Source organism: Stenella coeruleoalba (genome assembly GCF_951394435.1).
Source record: "Stenella coeruleoalba genome assembly, chromosome: 7".
Classification (NCBI taxonomy): domain Eukaryota; kingdom Metazoa; phylum Chordata; class Mammalia; order Artiodactyla; family Delphinidae; genus Stenella; species Stenella coeruleoalba.
In genome coordinates, this window is record NC_137153.1 from 74,050,986 (window position 1) to 74,077,631 (window position 26,646).

General features: G+C 35.9%; 1 protein-coding gene across 4 annotated transcripts in view; it reads left to right on the plus strand.

Annotated features, from left to right (window-relative positions):
- Positions 1 to 26,646, plus strand: part of SMC5 (structural maintenance of chromosomes 5) — a 112,696-nt gene that overhangs the window by 14,408 nt on the left and 71,642 nt on the right. For all 4 annotated transcript variants that reach the window (XM_079927594.1, XM_079927595.1, XM_079927597.1 and 1 more), the window contains 2 exons: positions 25,247 to 25,409; positions 26,423 to 26,557. In XM_079927594.1, the coding sequence (XP_079783720.1) occupies positions 25,247 to 25,409; positions 26,423 to 26,557 (298 nt within the window). The remainder of the gene's footprint in view (positions 1 to 25,246; positions 25,410 to 26,422; positions 26,558 to 26,646) is intronic.

Consider the following 26,646-nt stretch of genomic DNA (forward strand, 5'->3'; position numbering starts at 1 on the left):
CACTGTTAGTAGTTTGGTGAACTTCATGTATGGCAGATACTTGGCATTTATGTCACCATTTTCCATTCCCTCCCTCATGGTAGAAATCGATAATTCATTATGGTGTTCTTTTCCCTTAAACCTAGATGTTCTGAGTTTACCACTCTTGGCAGCCATTTCTGATGGATGAGAGTTACTCTTCAAGATGAAACCAGTTGACCATCCTTGGCGCAGATACTTTGTCTTTTATATATGAACATGTACATCCTTTAGGTGATTTTTAGAGTGTTGTTTTTTGGAGTGTTTATAGAAAGTTATTGAATTTTCTTAGCTGAAATAGCTCTTAAAGATTATCTAATACTTTATTTTGTAGGAAATGAGGAAGTGATCTTTATTCAAAAATTGTTGAAAATTTTAGAATTTATGTAGAGATGAGAAATAGGCACACATGGAAGAAAACAGTTAAAGAGGTTATGCTCAACTTATTAAAATATAATGGTGGTATTTTACTGAAGGATACAAAACCAAGACCTGAATAAATGGAGAAGCATATTATGTTCTAAAAATATAAATTTGTAGTCACCATTAACATGTCAGTCCTTTCCAAGCTAACGTATAAATCTGATATAATTCCAATAAGAGTCTCAACAGGTAAATTTATAAGTTGATTATAAAGTTCATCGGGAAGAATAAACCCAAGAGGTCTTGAAAAGTAGAATCATGAATAAGACATTTATGTAACAGATGTTAAAGTGTAAAATAAGCCTTTTCTTAAAATTTAATTTTTCTTTTATATTGAAGTATAGTTGATTTACAGTGTTGTGTTAGTTTCAGGTATATAGCTAAGTCATTGTTATACATATACATATATCCATTTTTTTTCAGATTCTTTTCCCATATAGGTTATTACAGAATATTGAGTAGAGTTCCCTGTGCTATAGAGTAGGTCCCTGTTGATTATCTGTTTTATATATAGTAGTGTATATATGTTAATCCCAAACTCCTAATTTATCTCTTTCCAAGTCCCCCCCCACCCCACAATCCCAAGTCTGCTTTCGAAATCTGAGTCTGTTTCTGTTTTGCAAATAAGTTCATTTGTATCATTTTTTTTAGATTCCACATGAAAGTGATATATGATATTTGTCTTTCTCTGTCTGACTTACTTCACTTAGTATGATTATCTCTAGGTGCATCCATGTTGCTGCAAATGGTATTATTTTATTCTTTTTTATGGCTGAGTAATGTTCCATTGCATATATGTACCACATCTTCTTTATCCATTTCTCTGTCAATGGACATTTAGGTTGCTTCCATGTCTTGGCTGTTGTAAATAGTGCTGCAGTGAACATTGGGGTGCATGTATCTTTTCAAATATGCATGTGTGGTTTTCTCTGGATATATGCCCAAGAGTGGGATGTATGGTAATTGTTGGAACATATGGTAATTCTATTTTTAGTTTCTTAAGGAACCTCCGTACTGTTCTCCATAGTGGTTGTACCAATTTACATTCCCACCAACAGTGTAGGAGGGTTCCCTATTCTCCACACCCTCTCCAGCATTTATTGTTTGTAGACTTTTTGATGACGGCCATTCTGACCCATGTGAAGTGATAGATACCTCATTGTAGTTTTGATTTGCATTTCTCTAATAATTAGTGATGTTGGGCTCTTTTCATATGCTTTTTGACTATCTGTATGTCTTCTTTGGAGAAATGTGTATTTGGACCTTCTGCCCATATTTTGATTGGGTTGGTTGTTTTTTTGATGTAGAACTGCATGAGCTGTTTGTGTATTTTGGAGATTAATCCCTTGTTGGTCGCTTTGTTTGCAGATATTTTCTTCCATTCTGGGGGTTGTCCTTTCGTTTTGTTTATGGTTTCCTTTGCTGTGCAAAAGCTTTTAAGTTTAATTAGGTCCCATTTGTTTATTTTTGGTTTTATTTTCATTACTCTAGGAGGTGGGTCCAGAAAAGATACTGCTGTGATTTATGTCATAGAGTGTTCTGCCTGTGTTTTCCTCTAAGAATTTTATAGTATCCGGCCTTACATTTAGGTCTTTAATCCATTTTGAGTTCATTTTCGTGTATGGTGTTAGAGAATGTCCTGATTTCATTCTTTCACATGTGGCTGTCTAGTTAATAAAGCTGTTAATAGTATGGAATTCGTACAGAAAATTAGAGGAGCAGAATGGAGAAAATAGGAACAGTTCTAAATGTATATAAGAATTTTTTTTTGAATTTTATTTATTTTTTTACAGCAGGTTATTAGTTATCCATTTTATACATAGTAGCATATATATGTCAATCCCAATCTCCCAATCCATCCCACCCCCCCCACCACCACCACCGCTTTCCCCCCTTGGTGTCCATACGTTTGTTCTCTGCATCTGTGTCTCAATGTCTGCCCTGCAAACTGGTTCATCTGTACCATTTTCTAGGTTCCACATATATGCATTAATATACGATATTTGTTTTTCTCTTTCTGACTTACTTCACTCTGTATGACAGACTCCAGGTCCATCCACGTCTCTACAAATGACCCAATTTTGTTCCTTTTTATGGCTGAGTAATATTCCATTGTGTATATGTACCACATCTTCTTTATCCATTCATCTGTCGATGGGCATTTAGGTTGCTTCCATGTTCTGGCTATTGTAAATAGTGCTGCAATGAACATTGGGGTGCATGTGTCTTTTTGAGTTACGGTTTTCTCTGGGTTTATGCCCAGTAGTGGGATTGCTGGGTCGTATGGTAGTTCTATTTTTAGTTTTTTAAGGAACTTCCATACTGTTTTCCATACTGGTTGTATCAATTTACATTCCCACCAGCAGTGCAGGAGGGTTCCCTTTTCACCACACCCTTTCCAGCATTTATTGTTTCTAGGTTTTTTGATCATGACCATTCTTACCGGTGTGAGGTGATACCTCATTGTAGTGTTGATTTGTATTTCTCTAATAATTAGTGATGTTGAGCAGCTTTTCATGTGCTTCTTGGCTATCTATATGACTTCTTTGGAGAAATGTCTGTTTAGGTCTTCTGCCCATTTTTGGATTGGGTTGTTTGTTTTTTTAATATTGAGCTGCATGAGCTGTTTATATATTTTGGAGATTAATCCTTTGTCCGTTCATTCATTTGCAAATATTTTCTCCCATTCTGAGGGTTGTCTTTTTGTCTTGTTTGTAGTTTCCTTTGCTGCACAGAAACTTTTAAGTTTCATTAGGTCCCATTTGTTTATTTTTGCTTTTATTTCCATTACTCTAGGAGGTGGATCAAAAAAGATCTTGCTGTGATTTATGTCAAAGAGTGTTCTTCCTATGTTTTCCTCATAAAAATTTAATTTATTGTAAAGGTGGCAATTTAAGCATTGGGTATAAATTACTCAAATTGAGTTGAAATAATTAGCTGTTAATTTTTAAAATGGATAAATATAGAGCTTTATCAGCCACCCTGTACATCAATAAAATCTCGATGTGTTAAAGGCTGAGTGAAAAAAATATGTAACTTTGAAAATGATAGGAAAAATGTAGAATATTTTTTAAATCTCAGGAAAGGGAGGGGCCTTTCTAAGTAGAACAGGATAGCCAATAACAATATAAAGGAAGATAGGAAGAGCTCTAAGGAAGAGAAGGCTCTGATGACTGGAACTACACGGCCTCTGCCAAATCACGAGGAAAGCTAGGCTGAGAACAGCAGGTCTCCACTTGAGATAGGCTGGGTACCTGGGACCCTTTACCAGAGCACTTGAACCTGGACAAACTTCCCCTGAAGCGACAGAATACAAAGTAACTGTAAGGGACTAAAAATAACTGCACACATGGCAGTTGGGGCAGTTATGAACAATAAGATTAAAAAAAAGCCACAAACCAGTTGAGGTGCTAGGAGCAAAAGCAGGGCATTGTGCATAATCCCTGCACAAAGCACCACCACGGCAGTGGACAGGTTACCTAAGCTGTACCTCCTGCCCAACCCACGTACCTGCCCCTGTTGTTACCCATTTTAAGGACCCAAGCAGCTCCTCTTGTGGAGTGAGCATGGGCACCTGACTCTTGTTTTCACCCCCTTATGCTGCAGCATTAGACCCAATAAAGCCTTGCCTCGAAAAAAATAAACAAATAAAGGAAAATAAGAAATTTAGGCTCCATAAAAATCTAGCTAAATATAATGGTGCCATAGTTAAAAATGAGTGACAGATGGGAGGAAACATTCTCAGTACAGATAGCATGTACATGTCTCAAAATTATCAAAATACCAATGTTTCATCAAGTCAGTAAAAATTATAAACCACTTAATAGAAAATAAGCAAAGAAATTTAATGCAAAGTAAATGGCCAGTAAATATATAAAGAGGCTACACCTCACTAGTTATCAAGGAAATCAAGGTGAGGATTCTTTTCTTCTCAGCTTAGAAAATTTTTAAAATAAAATTCAATCATATGAAGGTATAGGAAAGTGAATCCTGTTGTGCACTGTTTGTGGGAGTACAGGCACTATATCCTATTCGGCAGCATCTGTCAAATATTAAATACAAATATTCTTTGGTCAGTCACTATTCTAGAGATTGATTGCTCATTGACACAAAAGTAGCTTTTTCCTAATTTTAATAATGAAAATTATGAATAACTCAAATGTATATCACCTGATAAATGGGTAAACAGAATGTGATATATCCATACAATGACATTTTATTGAGCCGTAAAAAGGATTGAAGTACTGATAGATCCTATAACATGGGTAAACCTTGCAGAGATAATGCTTGGTGAAAGAAGCCAGACACAAAAGAATACATGTTGCATGATTCCATTTATATGAAATGTCCAGAATAAGCAAATCCATAGACAGAAAATAGATTAGTGGTAGCTGGGGTATGAGGAGAGGAAAGAATGGGGAGTGATTGGTTTAACAGGTATGGGCTCCTCTTTTGGGAGATGAAAATATTCTGGAATTAGATGGTGGTGATTGTTGCACAACCTTGTGAATGTATTTAAAAACCGTTGTTGCTACACACAGTCTTTCAACTGTATACCTGAAAATGGTTAAACTAGTAAATTTTATACATTTTACCACCATTTTTTTAAAAACCATCAAATTGTAGACTTTAAAATGGTGGATTGTATGATATGTGAATTATATCTCAATTTTAAAAAATACAAGCATACCTCGTTTCATTGTGCTTTGCAGATACATTGTTTTTGTTTTTTTACAAATTGAAGGTTTGTGGCAACCCCGCATTGTCAAATGATGGTTAGCATTTATTAGGAATAAAGTATTTTTAATTAAGGTAGGTACATTGTTGTTTTAGATGTAATGCTGTTGCACACTTAGCAGACTACAGTATAGTGTAAACAACTTTTATAAGTACTGGGAAACCGAAAAATTCGTGTGACACACTTTATTGCAGTATTCACTTTATTGTGGTGGTCTGGAACCAAACTCGCAATGTCTCCGAGGTATGCCTGTTGCCAAAGATACTCCTGGGTTAGCCTTGGTACCATTGATTGATCACAATGGTTTCTTAGATATTGAAACTGAAAAAATATACTAAGCCAGGTATATTTATAAAATACAGAGGAAGTATTAATATTTAAGTTTCAAAAGTCCATTATGGATGGCTGCAGGTCTTAAGCACTCCTGACTTTCTACCCTGAATCACCAAAGCCCAGTTGTCTTCTTAGTTATCTAAATAGGTTAACTACTTGGTGTGCAGTAGCTGCTTGCTCTAATAATCTAACCAGTGACTATTAACCAGAGTTCTGTTACCAAGTCTGGCACAAGGGGAGATTTCCCTTTCCCCATACTCAACATGGTTATGTTGTGCTCTCTTGTTCCATTAGGGTCCATTTGGCTTTGAGAGTACCAGACACAAAATGGCTCATTTTTAGTTGTTGGAATTGTCATTGCTGTTGAACGGCTGCATTAACTGACCACATATCCATTGAAGGCAACAGTGGATAGAATAGTCTCTGACATGCACTTATGCAATCATTTTTCAAATATTTATTAGTTCATTGGGGGATACAGCATTCTGCCATCATGGAATTTATGGTTAGAGGCGAAGAGGAGACATAAACAAATAGGTAATAAAATACGTTAGATGGTGATAAGCACTGTGTAGAAAAATAGAGGCAGGAAGAGAATATAGGGAATGCCAGAGTGGAAATTACAGTATTGAATAAGGTGATCAGGAAAGTTCTCCCGAGAAAGTATTATTTGAACAAAGACTTGAAGAGAATAAGGGGATGAGCATGGAGATATTTGGAGAAACAGCATTTCAGGCAGAAGAATCTGTTAATGCTAAGACTCTGAAGTGGTACCTAGAGTCACTGGATTGCATTGAACAGGAAAAGGTAAGTTCTGAAAATATCAGGGAGGGAGCCAGCTCATAAGGCCTTGTAGACCTGTAAGGAATTTGCATTTATTTTGAATAAGATGGGAAGCCACCAGGATTTGAGCAGAGAGGTGACATAATCTAACTTAAATTTTAACCAGACCATTAAAGTTGCTGGGTGAAAAATAGGAAAGAGAGGCAAAAGCAAGGATACCAATGTAGTGATGAATAATAATAACCCTAAGAGAAAATTAAAATAGTTTGGGATTTGCTCACAAATTGAATATAGGGTGTGAAAGAGAGGCATCGAAGAGGACATGTACCTATATAGATAATCTGGCATGCTTAAGAGTGGAGTTTCTGTTAGCTGAGGTAATGAAACGTGCGTCAGGATGTTTTAGAGTAAGATCAGAAGGTCATTTTGGAGTAAATTATATTTCATCAAATTAAGATGGCACCATTTGTAAAATGCAGCTTCCAACTGAACTATGACACAGTTTGAAATGTGCAACCCAGTTTCAGAAATGTTAAGATGGAAAAGAACAATAACAAAAACAGATGCTTCTCAGGGTCAGTAAAATACAGAGTAAAGTTTGAGATGCCTATATAGCCATTCAGGTAGAAATGTTGAATGGGCAATTGGATTTTTTAACCTATCGTTTGGTGAGAAGTCTGGGCCAAAGATAATACGTTTGGGGAGTTGGCAGTAGGGTGATTGAAATCTCCAAGGGAGAAGATACAAAGCAAAGAAGTCTAAGAGCTAGACCCTGTTGTACTGCAGCATTTAGAGGCTGAATATAGGGAAAGGAAACTGGGAAGAATGCTAGTGAGTCCGAAGAATATAGTACCTGGAAAGCAGTACTTTGAATGGCTCGAATGGCTTGAGGAGGAGGGATTGATATGTGTCCAGTGTTGCCGATAGGTCGAGTAAAATGAAGACAAAGAACTTAGATTAGATTTAGCTCATTGTAGGCCTTGGCAAGGTTTAGGGGAGGTGGTGCTTTTATTTATTTCTGTTGAATGTTCAGGAAAGGCCTGTTGAGAATATTCATGAGTTGAGAACTAAATAAGAACTATAAGAACTGGGAGTAGAGTGTTCCAGGCAGATGGAAGAGTTTGTGCTCAGCATCTAGGGCAGAATTAAATTTGTTGTTTCTGAGGAACAGAAAAATGGTAGTGTGGCTTCGGTGAAATGAGGTATTTGTTGTAGGACTTTGGAAGATACCATTTATTTGGTTCCTTGATACCATTTACTTTTTGTTCCTGATTTGGTGTTCTTTTAATTATGGCTAGCTAATGAATTTTATCAGCATCTATTGAATTGATCATATTATTTTAATTGTTAAATTCAGTTAATTTCCTGATATTCACCCAGTTTTGCATTTTTAGAATAAATGCAGTATAGTCATAATTTTTGCATTACTAGATTTGCTTTTCTAATGTTTTATTTAGGATTTTTACATCTGTATTTTGTTTGTGAAATATTTGTTGTTTGAATGTTTGGTTAAACTTACTGATAAAATCATCTGGGCCTCGAGTTTTTTTGTTTTTTAATTTTTTAACTATTTAATTAATGATAGTGGATTATTTAGTTTTTCTATTTCTTGAATCATCATGGTAGTTTATACTTTTCTAAAAAAAATTTTCATCTTAGCTTTTAATTTTATTGGGCTAAATAATAGCTTCTTATGTAACTTTATTATATTTGTATTATGTTGTCTCATATATAATATATATTATCTAAGTGTCTTCTGTAGTTGTATTCCCCTCTTTCATTCATGTTTTTTTCATGATTTGGAAAAAATTGATTTGTTAGTTTTATTAGTCTTTTTTAGTGAATTAACTTTTTGCATTGTTATTTCTGTCTTAACATCATTGCTTTCTATTTCATTAATTTTTACTCTTACCTTTACTAATTCTTCTTTAAACTTTTGGTTTCTTTTATTCTAATTTCTTGAAATGGATATTTATTGTACTAGTTTTCAGTCTTTTGTTTTTTCCCTGATATAAATAGTTAAGGTTAAAAATTTCCCTCTCAGTATTGCTTTAGTTCCATCTCCCAAATTTTGGTATATTGTATTTTCGTACTTTTCAGTTGTGAATGTTTTCTTCATTTTCTTTTTGAGTTCATAAATTAAAAGTTGTTTCAGATTCTAATGTAGTGATTTTCCTGTTACATTTTAGTATTGATTTCCACCTTGACAGTAGTGTGGTAAAAGAAAGAGAGAGAGAGAGAGAGAGAGAGAGAGAGAGAGAGAGAGAGAGAGAGAGAGAGAGAGAGATGGTCTTTATGTTCCCATTCCTTTGAAATTTGTTGAGACTTACTTGTACTGAGCTTTTGTAATTGTTACTTGTTTGGTTGAAAGAATGAGAATTCTGCTGTTGTATGTGCAATGTTCAGTATTTGTCCATTAGTTCAAGCTTATTAGTTATATTGCTAAATCTTCAGTATTTTAGCTGATTGCAGTTGTCAGATCAATTCCTTAATTACTGAGAAAAGTGTATTACACTATTCCTTTATGTAGATTTGTCAATTACCCTTGTTCTGTCAATTTTTGCCTTATATATTTTCAGGACATTATTGAATTCTTTATTGTTATGTGCTGATTTCTTCATCTTTCGAGACTTTTTGCTCTAGAATCTGTTTAACTTGCTATTAATGAATGTAGTTAGCAGCTTTCTCTTTAAATATTTTCCTGGTTATCTTTCTTTCATTCATTTCAAGTTTTTAATATCTTTTTTATCTTATTTAAACAAGGATAGTGGGGTGGTGTTTTTCATATAGTCTTTTAAATAATACATACAGTTCATTTACTGTAATTACTTATACGTTTGGACTTATTTTTACTGCCTTATTCTGTGCCTTTAATTTGGCCCACTTTTCAGTATTTGTTTCCTCTCTTGCCTTCATTTGGATTTTTTTGTTTGGTTAATTTTTCCTTTTTTATTGTTTTGGAAATTATGCATTCTTCTCTTGTTTTAATGGTTATTAGAATTTTTAACAAATACTTTAATAGAGTCTAGACTTAAATTTTCATCTTCCTACTGAATAAATATCTTAGAGTGCTTTTTATAACTTTTTCTCTGAATTTATGTGCTACTTTAATTCTGTCTTGTTTCTTAAACTCTTCAAGATATAATAACTATTATTAATTTAAACTGTAATGTTTGTTTAGAATTACGCCACATATTTTCTGTTTGCCTTGCTTTTCATTCTTTCTTGCATTTGTTTTCTTCCCTCTGGGATCACTTTCTGCCAGAGGACATTCTTTAAAGTTTCCTTTAATGAAGCTCTTCTAACACTCGGTTTTTGTCTGTAAATATTTTGCTCTAAATCTTGAAAGATGTACTTGCTTTATATAAAATTCTACACTGATAGATATTTTCTCAGCACATGCAAAGTATTCCATTGTCTTCTGTTGTGAATCTAATCTTAGTTTCTTTGTTGGTAATTGTTTTTGGTGTTTTATAGTTTCACATCATATATTTATGTGTGGATTTATTTTTTATTAATACTGTGATTTATTCTTAAATCTGTAGTTTGGAAAATTCTTATCTGTTATTTCTCCAAATACTGCCACTGACCCATTCTTAGCCTCCCTTCCTTCCAGAACTCTTACAAGACAGATGTTAGGCTTTCTCAGTCATCCAAGTCTCTTAAGATGTTTCATATTTTTCATCTTTTTATGTCTATGTTGCATTCTAGATCCATTTCTCTTTGGTTCTTTTTCAGATCTATTGTTTATTTATATTTTCAATCTTTTATTTCTTAAAATATAATAAACGTACTTATACTTGAGTCCTTTGATTCCAATACGATTTTACTTTCGATTTCTGCTAGTTCTTACTATTGAAGCTTTGTTTTCTTGCATGTGTGTTTCCAGCGAGCTTCTCCTTTCTCTTGGAACGTTATCTGTGTTAAACTCTTTGATGATAAAGGTAGATTCCTGCAGAGAAAATTTTTGTTAACTTCTGTTAAAGATCATTGGATACTATTAAACCAGTATCTCAATATACAGAATTCTCAGTTTGAGGGTTTTTGAACCTCCTTACGTCTGTCATGTAACTTCAAGATACAAATCTGTTTGAGAGTGACTTGGGGTTAGTAACTCTCAGGGTAAAATTTTTCTTCATTTCACAGTTCGAGTCATAGTTTGATACAGGCAAGTTGGCCTTGCTGTGGCTGAGGGTGGTGGTGGAGGTAATGGTGTAATTCTAGTTTACCCTCACAGTGACAGTATAGCCTTTTGGGGATGGTTTCTTTTCTCCTTTTTTTTTTTTTTTAATTAAAGTATAGTTGATTTACAGTGTTGTGCTAATTTCTGCTGTACAGCAAAGTGACTCAGTTATACACATATATACCTTCCTTTTTATATTCTTTTCCATTATGGATTATCCCAGGAGATTGGATATAGTTCCATCCCCAAATTCCCAGCCTATCCTTCTCCCACCTCTTCTCCCCCTTGGCAACCACAGGTCTGTTCTCTATGACTGTGAGCCTGTTTCTATTTTGTAGATAGGTTCATTTGTGCCATATTTTAGATTCCACATATAAGTGATATCATATGGTATTTGTCTTTCTCTTTCTGACTTACTTAGTGTGATGATTTCTGGTTACATCCATGTTGCTGCAAATGACATTATTCTGTTCTTTTTATGGCTGAGTAGTATTCCATTGTGTGTGTGTGTGTGTGTGTATATATATACCACATCTTTATCCATTCATCTGTTGATGGACATTTAGGTTGTTTCCATGTCTTAGCTATTGTGAATGGTAGTGCTCTGAACATTGGGGTGCAAATATCTTTTTGAATTATAGTTTTCTCCAGATATATGCCCAGCAGTGGGACTGCTGGATCATATGGTAATTCTATTTTTAGTTTTCTGAGGAACCTCCATACTGTTTTCCTTAGTGGCTGTACCAAATTACATTCCCACCAACAGTGAAGGAGGGTTCCCTTTTCTTCACACCCTCTCCAGCATTTATTTGTAGACTTTTTAATGGTGGCCATTGTGATCGGCATGAGGTGGTACCTTGTTGTGGTTTTGGTTTTCATTTACTCTAATAATTGCTGATGTTGAACATCTTTTCATGTGCCTACTGGTCATCTGTATGTCTTCTTTGGAGAAATATCTATTTAGGTCTCCTGTCCATTTTTCAATTGGGTTGTTTGTCTTTTTGTTATTGAGCTGTATGAGTTGTTTGTATTATTTTGGAAGTTAAGCCTTTGTCAGTCACGTTGTTTGCAAATATTTTCTCATTCTGTGGGTTGTCTTTTCATTTTGTTTATGGTTTCCTTCGTTGTGCAAATCTTGTAGGTTTGATTAGGTCCCATTTGTTTATTTTTGTTTTTATTTTTATTCCCTTGGAAGATTAACCTAAGAAAACACTTATACGATTTATGTCAGAGAATGTTTTGCCTTTGCTCTCTTCTAGTAGTTTTATGGTGTCATGTCTTACGTTTAAGTCTTTAAGCTATTTTGAGTTTGTTTTTGTGCATAGTGTGAGGGTGTGTTCTAACTTCATTGATATACATGCAACTGTCCAACTTTCCCAGTACCACTTGCTGAAGAGATTGTCTTTTTCCCATTTTATATTCTTGCCTCCTTTGTCAAAGATTGACCGTAGGTGTGTGGGTTGATTTCTGGGCTCTATTTTATTCCATTGATCCATATGTCTGTTTTTGTACCAGTACCCCACACTGTTTTGATTATTGTAGCTTTGTAGTATTGTCTGAAGTCTGGGAGGGTTATACCTCCTGCTTTTTTTTTTTTTCCTCAGGACTCCCTTAGCAATTCTGGGTCTTCTATGGTTCCGTATAAATTTTTGTATTATTTGTTCTAGTTATGTGAAAAATGTCATGGGTGACTTGCTAGGGATCACATTAAATCTGTAGATTGCTTTGGAGAGTATGGCCGTTTTAACAGTATTAATTCTTCCTGTCCAAGAGCATGGGATATCTTTTCATTTCTTTGAATCCTCTTTGATTTCCTTTATTAATGTTTTATAGTTCTCAGCATATAAGTCTTTCACCTCCTTGGTCAGGTTTATTCCTAGGGGTTTTTTTGGTGCAATTTTTTTTTTTTTTTTTTTTTTTTTTTTGCAGTACACGGGCCTCTCACTGTTGTGGCCTCTCCCGTTGTGGAGCATGGATGCGCAGGCCCAGCGGCCATGGCTCACGGGCCTAGCCGCTCCACGGCATGTGGGATCTTCCCGGACCGGGGCACAAACCCATGTCCCCTGCATTGGCAGGCGGACTCAACCACTCCGCCACCAGGGAAGCCCTTGGTGCAATTTTTAAAGGGATTGTTTTTTTACATTCCCTTTCTAATATTTCATTGTTAGTGTAAAGAAATGCAACTGATTTCTGAATGTTAATCTTGTATTCTGCTACTTTGCTGAATTCATTTATCACTAGTGGCTTTTGTGTGGTGCCCTAGGGTTTTCTATGTATACTATCATGTCATCTACATATAGTAAATATTTTACCTCTTCCCTTCCAATTTGGATACTTTCTATTTTTCTTTTCTGAGTGCTGTGGCTAGGACTTGCAATACTATGTTGTTGAATAGAAGAGTTGAGAGTGGTGATCCTTGTCTTGTTCCAAGTTTTAGCGAGAAGGCTTTCCACTTTTCACCACTGAGTATTATATTGGCTGTGGGTTTGTCATAAATGACTTTTATTATGTTGAGATATGTGCCCTCTATACCCACTTTGGTAAGAGTTTTCATCATGAATAAATGTTGAATTTCGTCAAATCCTTTTTCTGTATCTATTGAGATGATGATGTGGTTTTTGACTTTAGTTAATGTGTATTAACATTGATTGATTTGCATATATTGAGTCATCCTTGTGAACTTGAGATGAATCCCACTTGGTCATGTTGTATAATCTTTTTTATGTATTGTTGGATTTGGTTTGCTAATATTTTGTTGAGAACTTTTGCATCTATACTAATCAAAGATGTTATAATTTTCTTTTTTGGTGATGTCTTTGTCTGGTTTTGGTATCAGGGTGATGGTGGCTTCATAGAATGTTTTTGAGAGTGTTCCCTCCTCTTCAGTGTTTTGAAAGAGTTTTAGAAGGATCAGTATAAGTATGATCTTCGTATGTTTGGTAGAATTCGCCCGTGAAGCCATCTGGTCCTGGACTTTTATTTGTAGGGAGTTTTTTTGCTTTGTTTTATTTTTTAATTACAGATTCTATTTCACCTATAGTGATTGATCTGTTCAAATTATCTTTCTTCTTGATTCAGTTTTGGTGGGCTCTGTGTTTCTAGAAAGTTGTCCATTTCTTACAGGTTGTCAACTTTGTTGGCATATAATTATTCATAGTATTCTTTTATGGTTTTTTGTATTTCTGCAGTATTGGTTGAGATTTCTCCTTTTTCATTTCTTATTTTATTTATTTGGATTCTCTCTTTTTTCTTCTTGGTGAGCCTGGCCAGAGGCATGTCAATTTTGTTTACCCTTTCAAAGAACCAGCTCTTGGCTTTACTAATTTTTTTCTGTTGTGTTTTTAATGTCTATTTTATTTATTTCCTCTCTGTTCTTTATTATTTCCTTCCTTCTGCTGACTTTAGGTTTTGTTTATTTTTCTTTTTCTAATTCTTTTAGGTGGTAGGTTAGGTTGTTTATTTGAGGTTTTTCTTATTTTTTGAGGAAGGCCTGTATTGCTGTCAGTTTCCCTCTACGACTGCTTTTGCTGCATCTCATAGATTTTGTATGGTTGTGTTTTCATTGCCATTTGTCTCCAGGTATTTTTAATTTCCTTTTTGATTTCCTCGTTGACCCATTGATTTTTTAGTAGCATGTTGTTTAGTCTCCGTGTAATTATTTTTTTCTCATTTCTTTTCCTGTGGTTGATTTCTTGTTTCATGCCATTGTGGTTGGAGAAGATCCTTGAAATAATTTCTGTACTCTTAAATTTGTTGAGGTTAGTTTTGTGCCCTAGTATGTGGTCAGTCCTAGAGAATATTCCATGTACACTTGAAAAGAATGTGTTTTCTGGGTTTTTTTTGGATGTAATGTTCTGAAAATACCAATTAAGTCTAACTGTTCTATTGTATCATTCAGGATCTCTGCTACCTTATTGATTTTCTGTCTAGAAGATTTGTTTGTTGACGTGAGTGGGGTGTTAAAGTCTCCTATTATTGTATTCCCATCAATTTCTGCCTTTATGTCTGCTAGTATGTTTTATGTATTTGTATTCTCCTATATTAGGTGCATATATGTTGATGAGTGTAAAGTCCTCTTCTTCTATTGACCTTTTTATCATTATATAGTATCCTTCTTTATCTTTCTTTGTGGCCTCTGTTTTAAAATCTATTTTGTCTAATACACGTATTGTGACTCCCGCATTCTTGTCATTTCCGTTTGCATGAAATATCTTTTTCCATCCCCTTGCTTTCAGTCTGTGTGTGTCCTTTGTCCTAAGGTGGATCTCTCTTAGGCAGCATATTGTAGGCTCTTGTTTTTTCATCTAGTCGGCCACTCTGTCTTTTGTTGGAGCATTTAGTCCATTGACATTTAAGGTAATTATTGATACCTATACATTTATTGCCATTTTAAACCTTGTTTTCCAGTTGATTGTATGTTTCTTCTTTGTTCCTTTCCTTTTTTGTTTTTCTTTTTGTGACTTGATTACTTTCTTTTATTTTATGCTTGTGTCCTCTTCTTTTTGGTTTTTGTGAATCTATTGTATGTTTTTGATTTATGGTTGCCCTGTTTTTCAAGTATGTTAACCCCTTCTTATATCTGCTTGCTTTAGACTGATAGTCATACAGCCTTAAACACAGTCTAAAAAAAAAAAAGAATCTACATTTTCTTAACTCTTCTTCCCCAACTTTTATGATTTTGATATCCTTTTTTTACATCTTCATGTTTATTCTTTTGCTGTTCCTTGTCTTTATCGTCGCTTTCACAAATAGGTTTTTTCTTTTTTTTTCTTTTTGATCTGTATACTGGCTTATTTAAGTAGTTTACTTTCCAATTGTGATTTCCTCATTCCTATATCTTCTTGCTTTTTTCTGTTTAGAGAAGACCTTTCAATATTTCTTTTAGGATAGGTTTAGTATTGCTGTATTCTTTTAGTTTTTGCTTGTCTGAGAAATTCTTTATCTCTCCTCCTATTCTAAACGATAATCTTGCTAGGTAGAGTATTCTAGGTTGCACAATTTTCCCTTTTAAGACTTTGAATATACTTTGCCACTCCCTTCTGGCCTGCAGTGTTTCTGTGGAAAATCAGCTGATAGTCTTATGGGGGTTCCCTTGAATTTAACTCTTTGTTTTTCTCTTGCTGCCTTTAGAATCTTCTCTTTATTTTTAACTTCTGCCATTTTTATTTTTTTTTATTAGAGTATAATTGCTTTACAATAGTGTGTTAGTTTCTGCTTTATAACAAAGTGAATCAGTTATACATATACATATGTTCCCATATCTCTTCCCTCTTGTGTCTCCCTCCCTCCCACCCTCTCTATCTCACCCCTCCAGGTGGTCACAAAGCATCGAGCTGATCTCCCTGTGCTATGCAGCTGCTTCCCACTAGCTATCTACCTTACATTTGGTAGTGTATATATGTCCATGCCTTTCTCTCGCTTTGTCACAGCTTACCCTTCCCCCTCCCCATATCCTCAAGTCCATTCTCTAGTAGGTCTGTGTCTTTATTCCTGTCTTACCCCTAGGTTCTTCCTGACATTTTTTTTTCTTGAATTCCATATATATGAGTTAGCATACGGTATTTGTCTTTCTCTTTCTGACTTACTTCACTCTGTATGACAGACTCTAGGTCTATCCACCTCATTACAAATAGGTCAATTTCGTTTCCTTTTATGGCTGAGTAATATTCCATTGTATATATGTGCCACCTCATCTTTTTTTTTAACATCTTTATTGCAGTGTAATTGCTTTAAAATGGTGTGCTACTTTCTGCTTTATAACAAAGTGAATCAGTTATACATATACATATGTTCCCATATCTCTTCCCTCCTGTGTCTCCCTCCCTCCCGCCCTCCCTATCCCACTGCTCCAGGCGGTCACAAAGCACCGAGCTGATCTCCCTGTGCTATGCAGCTGCTTCCCACTAGCAATCTACCTTACGTTTGGTAGTGTATATATGTCCATGCCTCTCTCTCGCTTTGTCACAGCTCACCCTTCCTCCTCCCCATATTCTCAAGTCCGTTCTCTAGTAGGTCTGTGTCTTTATTCCTGTCTTACCCCTAGGTTCTTAATGACATTTTTTTCCTTAAATTCCATATATATATGTGTTAGCATACGGTATTTGTCTTTCTCTTTCTGACTTACTTCACTCTGTATGACAGACTCCAGGTCCATCCACCTCATTACAAATAGCTCAATTTCATTTCTTTTTACAGCTGAGTAATATTCCATTGTATATATGTGCCACATCTTCTTTATCCATTCATCCGAAGATGGACACTTAGGTTGTTTCCATCTCTGGGCTATTGTAAATAGAGCTGCAATGAACATTTTGGTACATGACTCTTTTTTTTTTTTTTTTTAACATCTTTATTGGGGTATAATTGCTTTACAATGGTGTATTAGTTTCTGCTTTATAACAAAGTGAATCAGTCATACATAAACATATGTTCCCATATGTCTTCCCTGTTGCGTCTCCCTCCCTCCCACTCTCCCTATCCCACCCCTCCAGGCTGTCACAAAGCACCGAGCCAATATCCCTGTGCCATGCGGCTGCTTCCCACTAGCTATCTACCTTACTACGTTTGTTAGTGTGTATATGCCCATGACTCTCTCTCGCCCTGTCACAGCTCACCCTTCCCCCTCCCCATAACCTCAAGTCCGTTCTCTAGGAGGTCTGCGTCTTTATTCCTGCCTTACCCCTAGGTTCTTCATGACATTTTTTTCTTAAATTCCATATATATGTGTTAGCATACGGTATTTGTCTTTTTCTTTCTGACTTACTTCACTCTGTATGACAGACTCTAGGTCTATCCACCTCATTACAAATAGCTCAATTTCGTTTCTTTTTATGGCTGAGTAATATTCCATTGTATATATGTGCCACATCTTCTTTATCCATTCATCCGATGATGGGCACTTAGGTTGTTTCCATCTCCGGGCTATTGTAAATAGAGCTGCAATGAACATTTTGGTACATGACTCTTTTTGAATTTTGGTTTTCTCAGGGTATATGCCCAGTAGTGGGATTGCTGGGTCATATGGTAGTTCTATTTGTAGTTTTTTAAGGAACCTCCATACTGTTCTCCATAGTGGCTGAACCAATTCACATTCCCACCAGCAGTGCAAGAGTGTTCCCTTTTCTCCACACCCTCTCCAGCATTTATTGTTTCTAGATTTTTTGATGATGGCCATTCTGACTGGTGTGAGATGATATCTCATTGTCATTTTGATTTTCATTTCTCTAATGATTAATGATGTTGAGCATTCTTTTATGTGTTTGTTGGCAGTCTGTATATCTTCTTTGGAGAAATGTTTATTTAGGTCTTCTGCCCATTTTTGGATTGGGTTGTTTTTTTGTTATTGAGCTGCATGAGTTGCTTATAAATTTTGGAGATTAATCCTTTGTCAATTGCTTCATTTGCAAATATTTTCTCCCATTCTGAGGGTTGTCTTTTGGTCTTGTGTATGGTTTCCTTTGCTGTGCAAAACCTTTGAAGTTTTATTAGGTCCCATTTGTTTATTTTTGTTTTTATTTCCATTTCTCTAGGAGGTGGGTCAAAAAGGATCTTGCTGTGATTTATGTCATAGAGTGTTCTTCCTGTGTTTTCCTCTAAGAGTTTGATAGTGTCTGGCCTTACATTTAGGTCTTTAATCCATTTTGAGCTTACTTTTGTGTATGGTGTTAGGGAGTGTACTAATCTCATACTTTTACATGTACCTGTCCAGTTTTCCCAGCACCACTTATTGAAGAGGCTGTCCTTTTTCCACTGTACATTCCTGCCTCCTTTATCAAAGATAAGGTAACCATATGTGCATGGGTTTATCTCTGGGCTTTCTATCCTGTTTTGTTTTTGTGCCAGTACCATACTGTCTTGATTACTGTAGCTTTGTAGTATAGTCTGAAGTCAGGGAGTCTGATTCCTCCAGCTCTGTTTTTCGTTCTCAACATTGCTTTGGCTATTAGGGGTCTTTTGTGTTTCCATATAAATTGTGAAATTTTTAGCTCTTGTGCTGTGAAAAATGCCAGTGGTAGTTTGATGGGGATTGCATTGAATCTGTAGATTGCTTTGGATAGTAGAGTCATTTTCACAATGTTGATTCTTCCAATCCAAGAACATGGTATATCTCTCCATCTATTTGTATCATCTTTAATTTCTTTCATCAGTGTCTTATAATTTTCTGCATACAGGTCTTTTGTCTCAGGTAGGTTTATTCCTAGATGTTTTATTCTTTTTGTTGCAGTGGTAAATGGGAGTGTTTTCTTGATTTCACTTTCAGATTTTTCATCATTAGTTTATAGGAATGCCAGAGATTTCTGTGCATTAATTTTGTATCCTGCTACTTTACCAAATTCATTGATTAGCTCTAGTAGTTTTCTGATAGCATCTTTGGGATTCTCTATGTATAGGATCATGTCATCTGCAAACAGTGACAGCTTTACTTCTTCTTTTCCGGTTTGGATTCCTTTTATTTCTTTTTCTTCTCTGATTGCTGTGGCTAAAACTTCCAAAACTATGTTGAATAAGAGTGGTGAGAGTGGGCAACCTTGTCCTGTTCCTGATCTTAGTGGAAATGGTCTCAGTTTTTCACCATTGAGGACGATGTTGGCTGTGGGTTTGTCATATATGGCCTTTATTATGTTGAGGAAATTTCCCTCTATGCCTGCATTCTGCAGCGTTTTTATCATAAATGGGTGTTGAATTTTGTCGAAAGCTTTCTCTCCATCTATTGAGATGATCATATGGTTTTTCTCCTTCAATTTGTTAATATGGTTTATCACATTGATTTTTTGCATATATTGAAGAATCCTTAAACTCCTGGAATAAATCCCACTTGATCATGGTGTATGATCCTTTTAATGTGCTATTGGATTCTGTTTGCTAGTATTTTGTTGAGGATTTTTGCATCTGTGTTCATCAGTGATATTGGCCTGTAATTTTCTTTCTTTGTGACATCCCTTTCTGGTTTTGGTATCAAGTTGAAGGTAGCCTCATAGAATGAGTTTGGGAGTGTTCCTCCCTCTGCTATATTTTGGAAGAGTTTGAGAAGGATAGGTGTTAGCTCTTCTCTAAATGTTTGATAGAATTCGCCTGTGAAGCCATCTAGTCCAGGGCTTTTGTTTGTTGGCAGATTTTTAATCACAGTTTCAATTTCAGTGCTTGTGATTGGTCTGTTCATATTTTCTATTCCTGGTTCGGTCTCAGAAGGTTGTGCATTTCTAAGAATTTGTCCATTTCTTCCAGGTAGTCCATTTTATTGGCATAGAGTTACTTGTAGTAATCTCTCATGATCCTTTGTATTTCTGCAGTGTCAGTTGTTACTTCTCCTTTTTCATTTCTAATTGTATTGATTTGAGTCTTCTCCCTTTTTTTCTTGATGAGTCTGGCTAATGGTTTATCAATTTCATTTATGTTCTCAAAGAACCAGGTTTTAGTTTTATTGATCTTTGCTATCGTTTCCTTCATTTTTTTTCTTTTTTTTCTGATCTGATTTTTATGATTTCTTTCCTTCTGCTAACTTTGGGGGTTTTTTTGTTCTTCTTTGTCTGATTGCTTTAGGTGCAAGGTTAGGTTGTTTATTCGAGATGCTTCCTGTTTCTTAAGGTAGGATTGTATTGCTATAAACTTCCCTCTTAGAACTGCTTTTGCTGCATCCCATAGGTTTTGGGTCGTTGTGTCTCCATTGTCATTTGTTTCTAGGTATTTTTTGATTTCCTCTTTGATTTCTTCAGTAATCACTGCGTTATTAAGTAGTGTATTGTTTAGCCTCCGTGTGTTTTTTTTTTTTTACAGATCTTTTCCTGTAATTGATATCTAGTCTCATAGCATTGTGGTCGGAAAAGATACTTGATACAATTTCAATTTTCTTAAAGTTACCAAGGCTTGATTTGTGACTCAAGATATGATCTATCCTGGAGAATGTTCCATGAGCACTTGAGAAAAATGTGTATTCTGTTGTTTTTGGATGGAATGTCCTATAAATATCAATTAAGTCCATCTTGTTTAATGTATCATTTAAAGCTTGTGTTTCCTTATTTATTTTCATTTTGGATGATCTGTCCATTGGTGAAAGTGGGTTGTTAAAGTCCCCTACTATGAACATGTTACTGTCAATTTCCCCTTTTATGGCTGTTAGTATTTGCCTTATATATTGAGGTGCTCCTATGTTGGTTCATAAATATTTACAATTGTTATATCTTCTTCTTGGATCGATCCCTTGATCATTATGTAGTGTCCTTTTTGTCTCTTCTAATAGTCTTTATTTTAACATCTGTTTTGTCTGATATGAGAATTGCTACTCCACCTTTCTTTTGGTTTCCATTTGCATGGAATATCTTTTTCCATCCCCTTACTTTCAGTCTGTATGTGTCTCTAGGTCTGAAGTGGGTCTCTTGTAGACAGCATATATAAGGGTCTTGTTTTTTTATCCATTCAGTCAATCTGTGTCTTTTAGTGGAAGCATTTAGTCCATTTACATTTAAGGTAATTATCGATATGTATGTTCCTATTCCCATATTCTTAATTGTTTTGTGTTTGTTATTGTAGGTCTTATCCTTCTCTTGTGTTTCTTGCCTAGAGAAGTTCCTTTAGCATTTGTTGTAAAGCTGGTTTGGTGGTGCTGAACTCTCTCAGCTTTTGCTTGTCTGTAAAGGTTTTAATTTCTTCATCAAATCCGAATGAGATCCTTGCTGGGCAGAGTAATCTTGGTTGCAGGTTTTTCTCCTTCATCACTTTAAATATGTCCTGCCACTCCCTTCTGGCTTGCAGAGTTTCTGCTGAAATATCAGCTGTTAACCTTATGGGGATTCCCTTGTGTGTTATTTGTTGTTTTTCCCTTGCTGCTTTTAATATGTTTTCTTTGTATTTAATTTTTGACAGTTTGACTAATATGTGTCTTGGCGTATTTCTCCTTGTATTTATCCTGTATGGGACTCTCTGTGCTTCCTGGACTTGATTAACTAATTCCTTTCCCATATTAGGGAAGTTTTCAACTATAATCTCTTCAAATATTTTCTCAGTCCCTTTCTTTTTCTCTCCTTCTTTTGGAACCCCTATAATTTGAATGTTGGTGCGTTTAATGTTGTCCAGAGGTCTCTGAGACTGTCCTCAGTTCTTTTCATTCTTTTTTCTTTATTCTGCTCTGCAGTAGTTATTTCCACTATTTTATTTTCCAGGTCACTTATTCGTTCTTCTGCCTCAGTTATTCTGCTGTTGATCCCATCTAGAGTATTTTTAATTTTATTTATTGTGTTGTTCATCATTACTTGTTTCATCTTTAGTTCTTCTAGGTCCTTGTTAAACGTTTCTTGCCTTTTCTCCATTGTATTTCCAAGATTTTGTATCATCTTTACTATCATTATTCTGAATTCTTTTTCAGGTAGACTGCCCATTTCCTCTTCATTTGTTAGGTCTGGTGGGTTTTTATCTTACTCCTTCATCTGCTGTGTGTTTTTCTGTCTTCTCATTTTGCCTATCTTACTGTGTTTGGTGTCTCCTTTTTGCAGGCTGCAGGTTCGTAGTTCCCGTTGTTTTTGGTGTCTGTCCCTAGTGGCTAAGGTTGGTCCAGTGGGTTGTGTAGGCTTCCTGGTGGAGGTGACTAGTGCCTGTGTTGTGGTGGATGAGGCTGGATCTTGTCTTTCTGGTGGGCAGGTCACGTCTGGTGGTGTGTTTTGGGGTGTCTGTGGCCTTATTATGATTTTAGGCAGCCTCTCTGCTAATGGGTGGGGTTGTGTTCCTGTCTTGCTAGTTGTTTGGCATAGGGTGTCCAGCACTTTATCTTGCTGGTCGTTGAGTGAAGCTGGGTGCTGGTGTTGAGATGGATATCTCTGGGAGATTTTCACCGTTTGATATTATGTGGAGCTGGAAGGTCTCTTGTGGACCAGTGTCCTGAAGTCGTCTCTCCCACCTCAGAGGCACAGCACTGACTCTTGGCTGCAGCACCAAGAGCCTTTCATCCACACGGCTCAGAATAAAAGGGAGAAAAAGTAGAAAGAAAGAATTAGTAAAAGAGAGAGAGAGAGAAAGAAAAAGTAAGGTAAAATAAAGTTATTAAAATAATTATTAAGAAAAAAAAATTTTTTAAGAAAAAAAAAGACCGATAGAACCCTAGCACAAATGGTGAAAGCAAAGCTATACAGACAAAATCTTACACAGAAACATACACATACACACTCACAAAAAGAGGAAAAAGGGAAAAAATCATAAATCTTGCTCTCAAATTCCACCTCCTCAATTTGGGATGATTTTTGTCTAAAGGGGGGGGAGGGAGGGAGGGAAGGAAGGTAGGAAGGAAGGAAGGAGGATAAAGTAAAATAAAATAAAGTTATTAAAATAAAAAATAATTATTAAGAAAAAAAATTTTTTTAAAACAAAAAAACAACAACAAAAAACGGATGGATAGAACCCTAGGACAAATGGTGGAAGCAAAACTATACCAACAAAATCTCACACAGAAGCATACACATACACACTCACAAAAAGACGAAAAGGGGGAAACGTCATAAATCTTGCTCTCAAAGTCCACCTCCTCAATTTGAGATGATTCGTTGTCTATTCAGGTATTCCACAGATGCAAGGTGCATCAAGTTGATTGTGGAGCTTTAATCTGCTGCTTCTGAGGCTGCTGGAGAGATTTCCCTTTCTCTTCTTTGTTCGCACAGCTCCCAGGGCTCAGCTTTGGATTTGGCCCCGCCTCTGTGTGTAGGTTGCTGGAGGGCGTCTGTTCTTTGCTTAGACAGGACGGGGTTAAAGGAGCCGCTGATTCAGGGGCTGTGGCTCACTCAGGCCAGGGGGGAGGGAGGGGCACGGAGTGTGGGACAGGCCTGCGACGGCAGAGGCCAGCGGGACGTTGCACCAGCCTGAGACGCGCTGTGCGTTCTCCCGGGGAAGTTGTCCCTGGATCCCGGGACCCTGGCAGTGGCAGGCTGCATAGGCTCCTGGAAGGGAGGTGTGGAGAGTGACCTATGCTCACACACAGGCTTCTTGGTGGCCGCAGCAGCGGCCTTAGTGTCTCATGCCTGTCTCTGGGGTCTGTGCTTTTAACCGCGGCTCACACCCGTCTCTGGAACTCCTTTAAGCGGTGCTGTTCTGACATTTTTATTATAATATTTCTTGATGTAGGTCTGTTTGGGTTCATCTTTTTTGGGACCTTCTTTTTCCTGTATCTGGATATCTGTTTCCTTCTTTAGGTTTGGTAAGTTTTCAGCCATAGTTTCTTCAAATACATTTTCAATCCCCTTTTCTCTTTCTTCTCCTTCTGGAATCCTTGTTATCCGTAGATTGGCATGCTTTGTATTATCCCATAGGTCTCTTATATTGCTTTCTTTTTTTTTTTTTTCATTTGGCTTTCTGTCTGCTGTTTTGATCGGGTAATTTCCATTATTCTGTCTTCCAGATCGCTTACTCTTTCTTCTGCATTATTCATTCTGCTCTTCATTGCCTTTAGCTCAGCTTTTGTCTCAGCAAATGAATTTTCTAATTTTTCTTGTCTCTTCCTTATAGTTTCTACTTCCTTTTTACAGTAATTTGCATTTCTGTTGATAGCCTTTCTTAATTCCTTCAGTATTTTTGTTACCTTCTTTTTGAACTTGGTGTCTGTTAGACTGAAGAGGTCTGTTTCATTGTTCCTTCAGGGGAATTCTCTTGGTCTTTTCACTGGGAATGGTTCCCTTATATCCCTCTTACTCTGTGTAAATACACAATTATATACTGTAGTCTTGGAGGGCTATTAATAGGCAGAAGTGTCCCTGTGTAGCTTGTGTGGGTTTAATATGTTTTTGGTGTGAGGGTTGCTTTTGGTTTGGATGCTTGCCGTTTCTTTCCTCAGCGTGTGCTGGCTGTTATCCCTTGATAGGGGCTATGCAGGTGCACTGCCTGCGCATGTTTCCAGGAGGTGGGGGAAACAACCAGCATCCACTCATGGGACCCTTGGTAGCGGCAGCAGTCCACGCCCATCTCTGGAGTCCTAGATGGCAGTGGTGGCTCGCACCCATCCCTGGAGCTCTTGTAGGTGGTGCCCTGCCGCCTGAAAACGCGTGCAGAGAAAGGAGCTTCTATGGTGGTCCCACCCCTTTCCTCACACACACCCAAACAATGGCACCTTGTCTCTCTGGTGGTCCCAGGTCTTCTTCCATGCTGCTGATTGCCAGTGAAGAAGATGGATGAGTAGATAGGAGATGTGAAGCAGTAGTACTTTTAAATCAAGAAATAAGTAAATACCCTTCTTTCAGATTTTCTATTTTTTAATGTTCCTTATAGTCATGTGGTACAGTCTCCTCTGAATTTAGAGTGGTGGAGTGTAAGATGAGGAAACCATGGGCCACCTGTATGGGCAGGCTGGTTTTGATGTCTGGAAATGCATATGTAAGAGTTAGTTTTCATTCATACATTTTCCAAGTAGAGAGAGTTTCGAGGTTTAACTGTTGTATGCTTTTATATACCAACCCATTTAAAATTGTAGTCAACACGTGATTGGAGTGTAGCATAATGATTAAAGGATAAATAACTCCTCTGGCAGTGTTTGGGAATTAGTATTGGCATTTGTTTTAATTTTATTTTAACAGTTTAAATAATTTCAAATGTTGAAAGAGTAATAACCTACAGGTGGTCAGTTACGTATTATCACTAATGTCAGGCTTTTCTTCTTTGGAGGGGCCAAAATGTCAAAAGGAGTAAAAATTATAATAATAATCCTATGTGGCAACCTTTGATGCAAGAGAATTTTAGAAATTTTATTTCTAAAATTATGTATTTTGAGTATAAATATTTTTAATTTATTTTTTAACTAGGTTCAGGACTTCTGGAAATCTTGTAATCACTCGTGAGATTGATGTGGCAAAAAATCAGTCCTTTTGGTTCATCAACAAAAAATCTACAACTCAGAAAGTAGTAGAAGAGCAGGTTGCAGCCTTAAATATTCAAGTGGGCAATCTTTGCCAGTTTCTACCTCAGGTATGAGAGAATTAAATGTAAATGTGGGGAAATTTTGTGTATGTTTCCTCTTTATGTCATATAAGAATGTAAATACTTTTTAAGAGTATTGTAATGGTTACTATTTAAAATGAGCATAGTGGTCTTAATACTTACAGTTCTTTGTAAAAGGTAGCATCTCATCTCTTACAGTATAATCTTACTAATTTGTAGTAATTTGTAAATATTCAATTAATGAGCCTGTTAAAGTATTGTAAAGGAAATAAAGGTATTATTTTTAAGTACAGAGAGTAGCTTGAACAGCTGTGTGCTCCCATTCATAGACTCATAAAATTTTGTTAATAAACAACTTCTTAATCAGTGTGTTTATATAAAATATTTTATATACTAAGACTTTTAAATCTATAGGTGTGCCTTCTAAAAACCTTTCATATTTTAAGTTTGTTTAGTAAAAATAAAACATCCTGATATTGCATGTTATATGTTAAAATCAGATCTTTTAAATTTGTCTTTGAATGCAGTCTAGTGACCGAATTATAGTTCATTTTTCTCTTCAGAAACTGATGATTTGATTACTATATCCAAGTGAAAGAAAAGTTAAAATTTTAAAGTATTTATCAGTTGTTATAAGACTATCTGCAGAAGTAGATGTTTTAAATTGCTCTGTGTGTGTTTTTTTTTAACTTCTAGTATTTCATTCCAAATTATGTGTAGTAGATAATCATTTCAGTCCAGGGGAGTATTTTTTCTTTTCTTTCCAAACTATTTGTTAAATGTGTATAAAACTTAAAACCTGGAAATGTTGACATTGAAATTTTTTTTAGGTTCTCAAAAAGATGACAGTTTATACCTAAGTTTATTATTTTAAAGAATGATATATGAAGGACAGGGTTTATATTAAGATTCACATCTCAAAATAAAGGGGATTTTTTCTTTTAAATGAGTTTCTTCTTGACAAATATCATTGAAGGAAAAATGTTTTGAAGATATTTATAAACGATAATATTAACTGATATTTAAGTTTTTTGCTCTAGGATAAAGTTGGAGAATTTGCTAAACTCAGTAAAATTGAACTCCTTGAAGCTACTGAGAAGTCAATTGGTCCTCCAGAAATGCACAAATACCACTGTGAACTCAAAAACTTCAGGGAGAAAGAAAAACAACTAGAGGTATTTCTAAATAGACAACTCATTTTATGTCTCTCATTGATTTCTGTGTCTCAAAATGTGGGAAAGTAAATAGTAGTTTTGATTCATTG